General features: G+C 41.1%; 1 protein-coding gene across 1 annotated transcript in view; it reads left to right on the top strand.

Annotated features, from left to right (window-relative positions):
• The window catches only part of map4l (microtubule associated protein 4 like), a 187794-nt gene that overhangs the window by 62493 nt on the left and 111341 nt on the right, over positions 1-13960 (top strand). Inside the window, exons 3-5 of the mRNA XM_041803364.1 lie at positions 3942-4028; positions 5707-5784; positions 9514-9753. Of these exons, the coding sequence (XP_041659298.1) occupies positions 3942-4028; positions 5707-5784; positions 9514-9753 (405 nt within the window). The remainder of the gene's footprint in view (positions 1-3941; positions 4029-5706; positions 5785-9513; positions 9754-13960) is intronic.

Raw genomic sequence — 13960 nt, 5'->3', positions numbered from 1 at the left:
AACCTGAACCAAACCATCCCTCTGATCCGTTCTGAATGGGTGGGAGCAGATCATGTTTCCACAAGGCTTTTTATTCTGGTCATGCTTTTATTTCAGCTGTCTCCGTGTAAACATAGAGACCACCTGAGAGCTCCTGTAGCTGAATCCTCTGCAGTCCTGTCTCAACATTTCACCTTTTAGAGGGTACACACACCACCTCTGAAGGCTAGTTCTTCATTCTCATTCATCATCCTTTCCTGCATTACTGTTTTCAGGTATTTTGAGTTGCATTGAACCAAACAGTGAATTATTATTGAGAGATGATGACGTACAGGCCGAGAATGACGGTGAGCCTATCAAACTCTTTAAACAACACTATCCTGTCCATTTCTGAGGCGGCTCCCTGCTTGTGTATTCCGCCTCGTTTCTCCAGGTTATGCTTCTGAAAGTGCTTCCTGTCCGCTGACGCATGAATGACTTAAAAATCCTGTTTGGAAAAAAGCAGGTGTTTGACCTTGAGGCTTGATAGTGGCTGCTGCCCCCAGAGGACTGTCTGGGCTCTGACTCTTCTTGCACGCACATTCAGTGTGTGTTTCTGTGTGAGCATCTGTATGATTGAACCTGTTTATATGTGTGTGTACATGCACGTGTGTTTAGAATGATGTCTGAGATACGCAGTGAGCAGGAGGAGAAAGTAAGGGGGAGAGTTGACATTCTAAAGCCAGGGAAGCTCATAGGCTTACTTTGGCATGTGAAGCTTTGGGTTAACACCATGTGGTTCTGGATGCGTGGATGTGAGCGTAGTCCACAGGATGATCTGACTCTTCTGCTGTTTAGGTCCTCCATGAGCTGAAAAAGGATGTGTTACAGGAAGGACATGTACTTATGTAAATTTGTGAATGCAGCCACAGGAGAACAGGAAGTAAAGCCTCTCATATGAAACTGTATTTCTATTAACTTTTAGATAAATGTGCATGCCATGCATTAAAATGTAATGTTTTAGATTTGAGTTGGACTTTTCAGTCACTTTTTTATCTAAATAATTTAACATTTTATACTTTAAGGGTGTGTTTCCAGTCTACCACTCCAGTCTCTTCCTTGTGTCTTAGTCCTTCCCACCAGACGCATGCAGAGATTCAAGGAAGCGGGCTGGAGGACAGATGATGAGGAACTCTGTTTTCCTCTGCAGCATCAGATGAAGCAGCGTCTGTAATGACAGTGGAACAGCTGATCATTAACCAGCTGTTAGACAGCTGAAACAACTGTCTCTGCATAAATATGCGCTGTAATCATTCATATGAAATACCCAGTGTTTTTGTCTCAGTGTGTGATGTCAAACACCTGAACATGAGGAGCAGCCTGCAGGGGAAAAACAGACCATACAGGAAGTATGAGATGGAATATGCTCTAAACAGCGCCCAGACCTTGAACCAGTCTCATGCTGAGGTCTACAGCCTCTATACTTGGGCACCTGCTCTATCCACGGATCTGTCCATAGTCCGCAGCAGGTTATGATATACGTACCATAACTGTGTCTATAGCCCATGAATGGATCTTTTTTATAGAGAGTGAAAAGACATTATTAATTTGGCTGGAACTTTCTCTTCTGCCTCTTAAGGCAAGGCCGGGCTGCTATTTCTCAGCCTGGTTTTATCCTGATCAGACTGTTGTATAACCTTGCAAAGCAGATGGATTCGCCCTTTTTCTGTGTTTCTCACTGGTGAATCCATCTTGCAAAGCTCCCATCTGAACAGTTTTGGCCCAGTTGGAAAGTGACAGGATCAGCGTCAAGGGGCAGTACTTTCGGGCGTGGCGGAGTCGTGACGTAAGCAAGCAGCAACAAGAGGCCAGTGCAATTATGGACACACCAGTGCTTTCAGAACTTGACGACATTTCTTCTTTAAAAGAAGAACAGAGAACAGCAGTGAGCTGTTTTCTTTTCAAAGATGAAAAAGGTCATGTACTGACATGTCTACAGTCGCCATGGTTCACGTTATGCAGTTCTCTATGGAGTTTATTCCGCAGTATCCCCGACGACGTCACGTGTTTTGTTGCTCTGATTGGCCCGTAAGGATGTGACAGAACATTCATCCAATCACCCTCTGGGTTTTTTGTTTTTCAAAGGCTCTGCCCTTTCTCAAACACCGTCTATGGGAGGTTTTCCGTGTCAGGTTAACAGTTGTAGGGTTAAGGGCCCAAAAAACTGTGGTTTCCTCTCATGTAGGGTTTCATACTGAACAATCAATAATAAGTCTAGGACTCCTCGTGTTTGGTATGTGGGATTTTTCTTTGTCCAGCCTTTTACAGAACAGAACTTTGAGATAGAGGAAAATAATTCCAATAATGTACAATATCAGACTGCCAACATTCATCACACACAGAATTCATGACTAACCCACCTTAACAGTTAAAATACTAGACATGATTTATTACCAGGAAGTTTCCTACTATAGAAAAGCAGCATGCCCAGTTTAGAAGGTTTTCCCGTCTTTTTTTAAATTGAAAAATCATGGCGGTTCATTTTAACCTGTTGGCACATGTGAACTATAACAAAGAGTTTTTTTGTACACTGTACTGGCAGCAAATCAGTTGTTTTAAAGTTTGTGGTGCAGGTTTAAGAATGTTTTTACCTAGCTGGTAGAGGCCAGATGGGTCTTAAACAAGGACTGAAAGTTTCCGGAGCAGCAAACACTCTGTCACCTTGGCTTTAAGCCTACACCTCTGACTGGAGCGGGACGCTGCAACAACTCAGACAAGTATTGTGGGGAAAGCCCGTGCAATGGTGGATGCTAAAACCGATGTGATACGATCATGTCGTCTCTTCCCTGTCAGAGGATGTGTGGCTGCACTTTGGACCAGCTGCAGACGACGAAACACGGGCTGATTAGTACCAATGTACTCTGAGTTCTGATAGTCCAAGAGAGGCGATTTAAACGTGTGAATAACCCTACCCCTCCTGTGTCCTCTGTGGCCCTGCATGTGTTATTTCTGCTGTTTGTGTGGTCGACTCTAAACTCAGATGTCTGACTTTATAGACCCAAAAATGGAAAGAGCGATAAAGAAACACTTGCTCTCCCAGACACACTCTCACTTCATCCAGTGAGGCTAAACTCACTGTTGATGCACTCTGGTTAATTATTCATGATCCCCACCATTACACTGAAACTGGCACTGCACCAGAAGCCTTCCTCATCTTGTCCTCTTTCTGCCCTGAAAATATCTGATCAAACATGTTTTAGCTCGACTCTGTTTCTCTCTGTACCAGGGAAGTCTTTAATTATACAGCCAACAGTGTTGTTTCATGGGCCTAAAGAGGGGGTGGAGATGAATTATTTGATAAACAAACATATTTCTACTGAGACGTATTTCAGGACCATGGACAGCTACTGCTAGTACCTAGCAGCTGAGTGCTTTGCATTCTGTGGGGAGAAAACCAGATTACAACCAGGCACCAGTAAATAAATGTTGTTTTTTTTAAGAAATGAAAGTTGTAGGAAACTTTCCCTAGCAGAAAAATTCTACATGTATTGTGTTTATTTCATTTATCGGTAGAGTGTGCATTAGTTTGATGTGTGCCAGCTGGTGGACTGATCAGCCTCAGTAATCTGGTCTAGAGAACCACCTAGGATGTGGCCCTTCCCGTGTGTAAGCCTGGAGATGACTCCTTCAGAAGCTCCTTGTGTCTGCTTGTGTCAGCATCAAAAGATGAACAACACTGGCACACATACTCACTCACTGTCTGGAGAGGCTGTGAGACCAGTTTGATGTTTATTCGGCTGACAGGGCAGACTGAAGACAGACACATCAGGTGCAGTTTTCAGTCTGGGACTCTTTGTGGTGCAGTTGGAGGAGGAAGTCTGCAGGATGCTCTGAGGGTCAGAAACATGAAGGTTCATTCATTCTAGGCCTGGGTTTACATCTTCATTTGACTCTATGGTGATGATACTCTTTATCTCCTTCAGGACCAGGAATGATGTCATCAGTGATGTCATCTGGGGGACGCCAGGATCCGCCAGGACAGCCGGCCTTCAGCTCTGACTACCTGTCTGGTAAGCATGAGGGAGTAAACTGGTTAGAGTTGTTCTTAGAGATGGTTTTACTCCGCAGAGGCTCTGGGGGATCCTAGAACCTCCTGTAGGACAACCTCAAACCAGTCCTGACATTTGTGGCCCCAAGAACACTTTAAGATACAAACATAGGCCCAGAAAGCTGTAAATACTTAAATCAAGACCTTATGAGACTTGTGCTGCAGTAGAGCTCTTAACCCAAGGACAGTGGCATTCCTCCTGTGGTCACTGAAGGGTTAACTATTCATAACCTTGGACTATATTCAAGAAGGAGCCAGTTTTGTTACAATCTGCTACAGTAGATGCATCATTGCATCTTTGCATCATCACCAGACCTCCAGACTCAGGGAAAACCTTTAGAGATTATTCAGTGAAACATTTCTAAAATGTGTTTTTTGATGGTTTTTATTGAACTGTTGTTGAACACAGTCAAAATGACAAAAACAGGTAAAAAGGTCAGAGAAGCAGAGTGAAGGGTGCTGTGTAAAATTAGCATGGATAGAAATGTAATATGAAATTATAGCCTGATAGATAAATGATAAAGTGACTGCCCTGGTAATTACACTTTCACTAGAGTTTGATCCTGTAGGAAAAGCTTAATAAACCAGTGGATGTTCTCTTGTACGCTGTTGCAGATTTCTAGAGTTTAACTTTTTTCTTTCCCCGTTTCATTTCTGATTGGCTCTTTTCAGTCTGTTCTACGTCTCTGAAGGTTTTATTTACCGCTTCAGCTCAGTTTGACTCTACCTCTGGCTCTCTGTCCTCACTGTCTCACTGACGCTACAATTTCCCCCCCTTGGATTCTTTCCTTTCCTTTTTCTTTTCTTTCCTTTGCTTTTTGTCCTTTGTCTTCTTTCTTTTTTTCCCGTTGTTTTCTTCCTCCCCTTTTTTTGTTCTTTTCATTTTTTTCTTTCTTTTGTTTTTTTCTTTTTTCTTTTCTTTTCTTTCTTTTCTTTTCTTTTCTTTCATTTCTTTTTCTTTTTTTCTTTTCTTTTCTTTCTTTTCTTTTCTTTTCTTTTCTTTTTTCTTTTCTTTCATTTCTTTTTCTTTTCTTTTTTCTTTTCTTTCTTTTCTTTCATTTCTTTTTCTCTTTCTTTTCTTTTTTCTTTTCTTTCTTTTCTTTTTTCCTTTCTTTTTCTTTTCTTTTTCTTTTTTCTATTCTTTTGTTTCTTTTCTTTTCTTTTTTCTTTTCTTTTCTCTTTTTTCTTTTCTTCATTTCTTTTTCTTTTCTTTTCTTCTCTTTCTTTTCTTTTTTCTTTTCTTTTCTTTTTCTTTTCTTTTCTTTTTCTGTTCTTTTTTTTTCTTTTTTCTTTTCTTTCGTTTCTTTATCTTTTTTCTTTTCTTTCTTTTCTTTTCTTTGCTTTCTACTTTTTCTTTCTTTTCTTTTTCTTTTTTTCTTTTCTTTCTTTTCTTTCTTTTCTTTTCTTTTCTTTCTTTTTCTTTTTCTTTTTCTTTTCTTTTCTTTTCTTTTCTTTCTTTCTTTTCTTTGCTTTTCTTTCTTTTCTTTTTTCTTTTCTTTTCTTTCTTTTCTTTTCTTTTCTTTCTTTTCTTTTTTCTTTTTTCTTTTTTCTTTTCTTTTCTTTCTTTTCTTTTCTTTTCTTTTCTTTTCTTTCTTTTCTTTTCTTTTCTTTCTTTCTTTCTTTCTTTCTTTCTCTCTCAGGTCCCATGATGGGTGGAAAGACCGACCAGTGGAGCCCAAACAAGGCAAAAGACAGCAGCATGCCCGACTCATTCCTAGGTCCTCCTCATTTTTCACCTCTCTGATGTCTGTGTGGTGACCGTGAAAATATATTTTGTCATTTTTCTGAAGTTTTTGTTTTAAATTTTAAATTTAGTAAAATGTTCTGATGACTTTAGTCTTTCTCTGGCTGCATGAATATTTGTATCCATTATCCATAAGATTATGCCAGATTTACAGTTCTATATCTATAATCTATAATCATTTATTAAACCACATAATCTCGTTCATTCGTGTTCCAGGATCAGAGGGGTTTCTATTAACATTTAAAAAGTTACAATTCCCTGAAAGTTCATTTTTTCCCTGTGATTTTATTTAAGAAGTCAAACTTCCAAATATTCTAGATTCATCAATACAACATGAAATATTTCAGGACTTTTTTGTTTTAATCCTGATGATTACAGCTTTCAGCTCACAAGAATCTTAAATCCACCATCTCAAATGATCCGAATTTAACAAACATCAGTAGAAAAAGGATTTATAATACAGAAATGCTGACCTTCTGGAAAAATCTGCTCATTTATCACTCAGTAAGTGGTTGGAGCTCTTTTTTACAAACTCCTGCAGCTCTGCTCGTGTCATGGAGGCAATCAGTCCGTGGTCCTGCTGGGTTTTATGAGGTTGCTCTGATAGCAGCCTTCAGGTCGTCTCGATTGTTGAGTCCGGTGTCTCTCATCCTCCTCTCGACATTTCCCCAGAGATTCTCTACAGGGTTCAGACCAGACCTGTTGGCTTGAAGCATGAAGGGCTCTAACATCTCCTGGTAGAGGGCTGACAGCATGGACTCTGGACTTGATCAGGACCAGTGGATCAACAGCAGCAGGTGACATGGACCCCAAACCATCACTGACTGTGGAGACTGGAAACACTGGACTTCAGACGCTGAAGCCTCTCTGATCTTCCTCCAGACTCTGGGACCTGGGACACTTGTAGTCCATTTCCTGGATCCATCTGCGTGGCGGCTCTTGATCCACTGACTCCAGCCTCAGTCTAGTCTTTGTGAGGCTCTCCTAGGTTCTTGAATGTGCTTTGTTTGACAGTCCTCCTTGAGAATTATTTTAGTGGTGGTCCTCTGGACAGTAGTCCAGTCAGCAGTCTTCTCTGTGGTTGTGGTTGTGTGAACTGATCCAGAATGAGGGACTGAAGGATCAGGAAACATTTGCAAATTGTACCTTTTCTTAATTTTCTATTTTGAGTTAGTGGATTTTTTAATATTGAGCTGTAACCATCAAGATTAAAACAATAAAAGTCTCTAAATATTTCACTTGTATACGATGGCTCTAGAATAAATAGAAATGTAGCTTTCTGAAGTAAATCACAGGAAAATGAACTTTTTATTGATGTTCTAATTCTCTGTGATGCAGCTATTCAATCTCACAGCTTGTCTAAAGCCCTCTGTCCATACTGTAAAACAATAACAGTGTGGATTTATGAGTTCATGATGAAACATGAGATTTAATGATGTATAATGATCACGCAGTGCTGCTTGTTTCTAACTCTGGCTGATAACTGCAGTGAGAAGACAACTTCAGTTATTTAGAGATGAATCTTAATGCAGCCTCAGCCTGTCCAGCTTTGGCTGGCAGGAAAATGCAAAGTTTTGAGCATTAGTTTGTGAGGTGCATGGATCACTGCAAAAAACAGAGAAAACCTTTCTTTGACACGTGTTTGTCATTCAGGGGCCAGGTCTGGATCATGAGTTTTTCACAAATATCCAGACACACATGCTGGAAGCTTCCCTCATAATCATTCCATGAACATGAGCTCAGTAGATCGTAGATACACACCTGACCTTCTGTTCATGGTTTTGGTCTTCCTCTTCCTCGTAGTCTGCCACCTCACATCCACACTCTTCCTCCTCAGACTCTCAGACTGTCCCCGTCCATCTTTCAGCACACTTTGGTAGTTTGAACTGCTCTATGGCTCCTGCCACCTGTGATGCAGTTATGCATGCTAAGTGCATCACATTGCTGAATTTTAGAGTTCTGCATAAAAGACTGAAAAAGGTAAAAAAGTGGAGGATAGGAGATCTGAAAAAAAATTATCACCTTCTTTGTAATGGCCAGAAAACAGATGAGCACAAATATTAAAAGTCTTTTTTCTCCTCTGCCAACAACAATCTGTTGGTTAGTGCATGAAATATTTTAGATTTGTCATTTTATAGTTGGCACCATCAGGTAAGGGGGTCTGGAGTTCTCTTTTCCCAGAATATTAAAGGACCAGATGTTTATTTTCCTGTATTCTGATCGAGTTCATGGAACCCATTTCTGCTTTTCCTGCACTGCTTTAAAATTATGATTCGTGTGTTCTCCTAAATGTTTTAACATTGATTTAGTGTTTATCAGGGACATTTTAATGGTGATTTTTATTGTTTTGAGCATGTGGACTTTATACAGAATGTCAACAGCCCTAGGTTTGCACAGGTAGCAAACCTAACTGCCAAATACTGTACACTATCTATCTATCTATCTATCTATCTATCTATCTATCTGTCTGTCTGTCTGTCTGTCTGTCTGTCTGTCTGTCTGTCTGTCTGTCTGTCTGTCTGTCTGTCTGTCTGTCTGTCTGTCTGTCTGTCTGTCTGTCTGTCTATCGATCTATCTATCTATCTATCTATCTATCTATCTATCTATCTATCTGTCTGTCTGTCTGTCTGTCTGTCTGTCTGTCTGTCTGTCTGTCTGTCTGTCTGTCTGTCTGTCTGTCTGTCTATCGATCTATCTATCTATCTATCTATCTGTCTGTCTGTCTGTCTGTCTGTCTGTCTGTCTGTCTGTCTGTCTATCGATCTGTCTATCTATCTATCTATCTATCTATCTATCTGTCTGTCTGTCTGTCTGTCTGTCTGTCTGTCTATCTGTCTGTCTGTCTGTCTGTCTGTCTATCTATCTATCTATCTATCTATCTATCTATCTATCTGTCTGTCTGTCTGTCTGTCTATCTATCTATCTATCTGTCTGTCTGTCTGTCTGTCTGTCTGTCTGTCTGTCTGTCTATCGATCTGTCTATCTATCTATCTATCTATCTATCTGTCTGTCTGTCTGTCTGTCTATCGATCTATCTATCTATCTATCTATCTATCTATCTATCTATCTATCTATCTATCTATCTATCTATCTATCTATCTGTCTGTCTGTCTGTCTGTCTGTCTGTCTGTCTGTCTGTCTGTCTATCTGTCTGTCTGTCTGTCTGTCTGTCTATCGATCTATCTATCTATCTATCTATCTATCTATCTATCTATCTATCTATCTATCTGTCTGTCTGTCTGTCTGTCTGTCTGTCTGTCTGTCTATCTATCTGTCTGTCTGTCTGTCTGTCTGTCTGTCTGTCTGTCTGTCTGTCTGTCTGTCTGTCTGTCTGTCTATCGATCTATCTATCTATCTATCTATCTATCTATCTATCTATCTATCATCTATCTGTCTGTCTGTCTGTCTGTCTGTCTGTCTGTCTGTCTGTCTATCGATCTATCTATCTATCTATCTATCTATCTATCTATCTATCTGTCTGTCTGTCTGTCTGTCTGTCTGTCTGTCTGTCTGTCTGTCTGTCTATCGATCTATCTATCTATCTATCTATCTATCTATCTATCTATCTATCTATCTATCTGTCTGTCTGTCTGTCTGTCTGTCTGTCTGTCTGTCTGTCTGTCTGTCTATTATATATCTGTTATAACCTATCTACAGTATAGCAGTGGTCTAATTCTGAGGCCTCTGTTCTTTGTCTTAACAGGCTTTTCCCAGTCTGGGATTGGAGGGACCATGGGGACTGGACTGCCACCATTCCAGACCACTATGGGCTCCACTATTGGCCAGACTGGGATGGGTTCATCTGTGGAAACCCAGAAGAGTTCCAGCCTGTTTGGTATGGAAAACAAAAACACCACTAACACCAGCGGGAGCAGCCCCTTTAAAAGCAGCGAGCCGTTTTCTTCTGGTGGTCAGGGGATCCTCTCCATGGATCACTCCACAGGTATCAGACAGAGGGTGGGGTGCATGAGTTTCTGTAGAGGTGGGCAGGAGGACGGGTGGAGTGTTGGATATCTCACAGTTATGAAGAACAATGGAGCGAGAGTCATGGCCCTAATTCCTTTCAATAAACTCAAATATTTTTCTAGAATTATTCACCAACTAGAGAAAGAGGCCTTGGGTTTCTGTAGCAGGGCAGCAGAGGCGAGTGGAGACAGGAGGTTAGCAGCAGAGGGCTCGACTTTCTAGCTGTTTGAACCCGAGGTGAAACCGATAAAGCCGCGCTCTCATGGCCCTGTAGACGCCCTGTCTTCTGTTGTGTGATGACAAAGAGAATCCAGACATACTGGACCACATTAGTCACAACAGATAAAGCCACTGTTTAGTGCTGTTCAGGGGAACTTACTGTTCCCCCTCTCTCATGAATTGTTAATTTCTGTTCTAATCAATAGCAGCCTCAGCTGAGCATTGGCTGAAACTGTGGATTCTCAAAAACACAAACTCACAGGAGGATTTCACAACAAATACAGACTTTGCCTTCCTGTATGAAGAGCCCAAAAGCAGAATTTTAGATTTTAATAGCAGCACAAGGATTTTTGTTTTATCGTCTGTGCACGATTTGACCCGCTGTCAGGCCGCCAGTCCCTCCAGCATAAAAGCTTTCCTGTAAAAATGAGGCAGAAATAAAGGCAGCATCGACAGGACCTGGAAGCACTCTGAACTTTTCAGAAGGCTGTGTCCTGCAGTGGCGTCTGAGTTTCACTACTGCAGGGCCTATTAATCATTTAGCAAGCTTTTATTCAGGGTTTTATTTTTATCCCTCCTCCCTGCTGTTTTTGTTGGTGTGCTAAAGATAGACCGGTAAGATAAAGCCAACTAGTGGTGCACGCTGTTACGCAACGTCGACTATTCTCTGAAAATTCACCACAGAAAAGTCAAGATTATAGAATAAAGTTGTCAGATTAAGCAGCTAACAGCAGCCTTAGCCGCTGCTGCTGCAGCGCTGCCATGCATTAAACCCAGACTTCAGGCCTAACTGTAGCTGTATTTGTTAAATTCCTTCTACCAATCACATTTTCACAGAAGGGACTGTAGTGATGTAACCACATGCTGCTATTTTTACATGTTGTGGTTAGCTAACCGCCCTATCATACCCAGTACCTGCAGACATTCTGTGATTGTGGCGATCCGCTTACATAAGGAGGATGACAAACAATGCAGGGTGAACTGTAAGCTTGGATAAGAAAGTCAACCTTTGTTCTTGCGCTGCAAATCCTACTTATTTATTAAATCTTATGTAAAGTGTGCAACATGTAGCCTGTTAGCGCTGCAGTCTGTCTGCAGGAGCTTAGTCTTCTCTAAACAGATGTTTTCAGAGCAATGCTTCATGTGAAATATCCAAACATGAGGGAAAAATAGGTTTAATTTATTTTCGGTGAAATACTTTACAGTGCAAAGTTCTGAGACTTTTGTCACAAATAGGAAAGATTTTAAAGAAAAAGGAAAATTTGAAGAAGTTATCCCAGAAAGTGAAACCCAGATTGTTGGAGTGCTGGTGGTGCCGATAACGTAGAAGCGTAAATCTATTCAAAGCTTCCAGTTAGTGAGGACAAAAACCATCCTGTTAAATAACAGACAAAGGTCGAGTTCAACAACCCTCAAAGAGCCGGGATGTTTGAGTCATGTGTTGTGACTTGTTTTTGGTCGTCTATAATCCTCTTATGTTTACACAGCTGAGAGCATCATGTAGCTCTGATACAGCAACAAAACAACCTTAAAATCCTTTTCATTTAAAAGTACAGCTGCCAAACTGACTTTTTAGAATCATAACTAACTCTAATCTTAACCCTAATTCTGATTAGTGACATTTTTGAGTATATTGAGTGAATATTTTGCATTTCAAACCCACATTGACAGTGTAATAAAACCCTGAGCAGAGTTTTGATTTGCTGTTGAAATTTATTTATAAATGAGTGCTGCATTGCCAAACTAGTGTGATGTAGAGCCGGGGTGTCCAAACTATGGCCCGGGGGCTTTTTTAACTAAACTGAGATAACAACATAAATGATAAAATATGGATAACCAAAATAATGACGGTGTCTGGGTTCACTGCGCCCTGATAGATAAACACCAGAGGATTATGGCGCTTTTGTGCTCTGCTCTCTGCTCTGTCTCTGACAGCTCTGTGAAGTTCGCTCTTACTTCGTCTGAATGTGGTGATGACATCACTGTTTCCCCTCTCTGCTGCACGGAGCGTTATTCTCATCCAGACCTGGGGCAGAGCCACTAACCATGCTAAGTAAAAGGATCTACCAGTGTCCATGTCTGACATCAGGCACATTTATCTAGTGAAGCTCCAATCAAGGAACATGATTCTGACCAATCAGCATCATTTATTGCAGTACTAGCTGCCAGCGGGGTTATGTTGTACTGGAAGCTGCTAGTAATGTTATAGCCAAAGTAAAGCTGCAGTTTTACCAGAATTCAGACCCATTTCCTCATTTAAAGAAGAGCAAAAAGCCACACTGAAAGCTCCTCTTTGCATTCTCCTTTTCCCAAACAGCCTCGGCACAACTTTAATCACCATGAGGCCCCTCTAGTCAGAAACTACAGCTGCATGTAAAACACCTTCAAGCAAAGCTTTGTACCGCAGCTGGGCATGCGTAGAACCTCATTTTGTCTTGTCGCTCTGATTGGCCAGAACATTCGTCTAATCAGCTTCATAGAATTTTTTAAGAGTCCTGCCCTTCCTGAACCCTTTCTATGGGAGTTTTCTAAGATGAATGTGGAATAGATCCACACAGTGGATGTATGAAAGAGTCTATCTGGCTTGTGTGTGGTAGACGGGTCTAACTGAGGCCCCCTTGAAATCTGATTGGCCATCCCTTAACAATTGTTAACTATATGCCTCGTCAGCCAGTAATGTCAGCTGTGGTGATGGTTGTTTTTCATCCAGTTACCGAGCACATCTTAATCTACTCTAGATTGGTTTTACTAATTTTAAAACACCAAAGGTGAGCAGTGTCAAAGTGGCCCAGTCTTCCGTACATTTTCTGAATGTTTAAAAAAGTTTGGACACCCCTGATGAGACAGCTAACAGTGCTTAGTCTTTGCATTACTGTTTTAATTTTTAATACTGTTAAACCTTTAGGAGTGCAGGAGTGCATGTACAAAATGACCCGCTGATGTAGAAACAACTAGGCCTGAAGTCAACCAAAGAAAAACTGGGTCCACCAAAATCACACCCAGGCACCAACCAGTGGATTGGTCGTTCAGGTAAAAAACTAAATAAATAAAATAAAATGTTTTTTTTTTTTTTTTAATCAGCTTCATCCATACAGGTTCCTCACTGTACCTGCTTGGTACTCTAAATGATCCTTACATGAACATAACAAGCCTTTTGGAGCTTTAATACATTTTTAGGCTCATCACGTCGCACTAAAAAATAATCGAGAGACGATCAGCACGCACCTGCCTTTGGTCACAAGATCTCTGAGATCCTGGTGCGGTAACTCTGTAAACTCATACAGCCTACAAAATAACCTCAGATCATCATTTTTCATTCATTTATAACAGTAACTAATAACAGGATCACATGATCCAGCCTGCACTGTGGCATTTATGAGCATAAAGCTGACAGCATGCAGCGTTTATTAACGGAGGTGAGAGTGAAAAAGTTACCTCATTATGACACAATGACCAGCAGACATCGTCTTTTATCCCCTCTCCTTTCTGTGTGTCTGTAAGAGAAGCTAACGCTAACGTGAACACTTTAAGGAGATTATAAGAGGAGATGATGCTACGCAGCCTTTCTACCGACAGGTGAAAAATCTGACCACGGGAGTTGCAGCAGCAACAAACAGCCTGCAACTCTGTGACGAGTTCAAGATGCATTGTTTCTGGTAGTTAGTGCTGTAAAAATATCAGAAAGTATCCCACTCTGCTAGCTTTGTGTGCTTCTCTACCTGTATGTCCCAGAGCTGCATTGCTCCTCTGTCCCCAGCAGGACGTCTCTCTATATCAGCCAGCTGCAGACTACGCTTCTGCATCCTGGTCAGCGCGTTGGGGGGGGGCGACTCGCCGACCAGGGGGATCTTGGTCGGACAAAAGCTATTCGACCAAACACCTGACCAATCGAATGGAAGCTGTCAGCCCTAGCCCTTAGTTTTTCTCTGAGTAACAAAGTGAAGGTAAACAACAGAGTTAGGCGA

The sequence above is a fragment of the Cheilinus undulatus genome, linkage group 13, assembly GCF_018320785.1.
Source record: "Cheilinus undulatus linkage group 13, ASM1832078v1, whole genome shotgun sequence".
In the NCBI taxonomy this organism is placed as follows: domain Eukaryota; kingdom Metazoa; phylum Chordata; class Actinopteri; order Labriformes; family Labridae; genus Cheilinus; species Cheilinus undulatus.
This window is presented reverse-complemented; position numbering and strand designations above follow the sequence as displayed.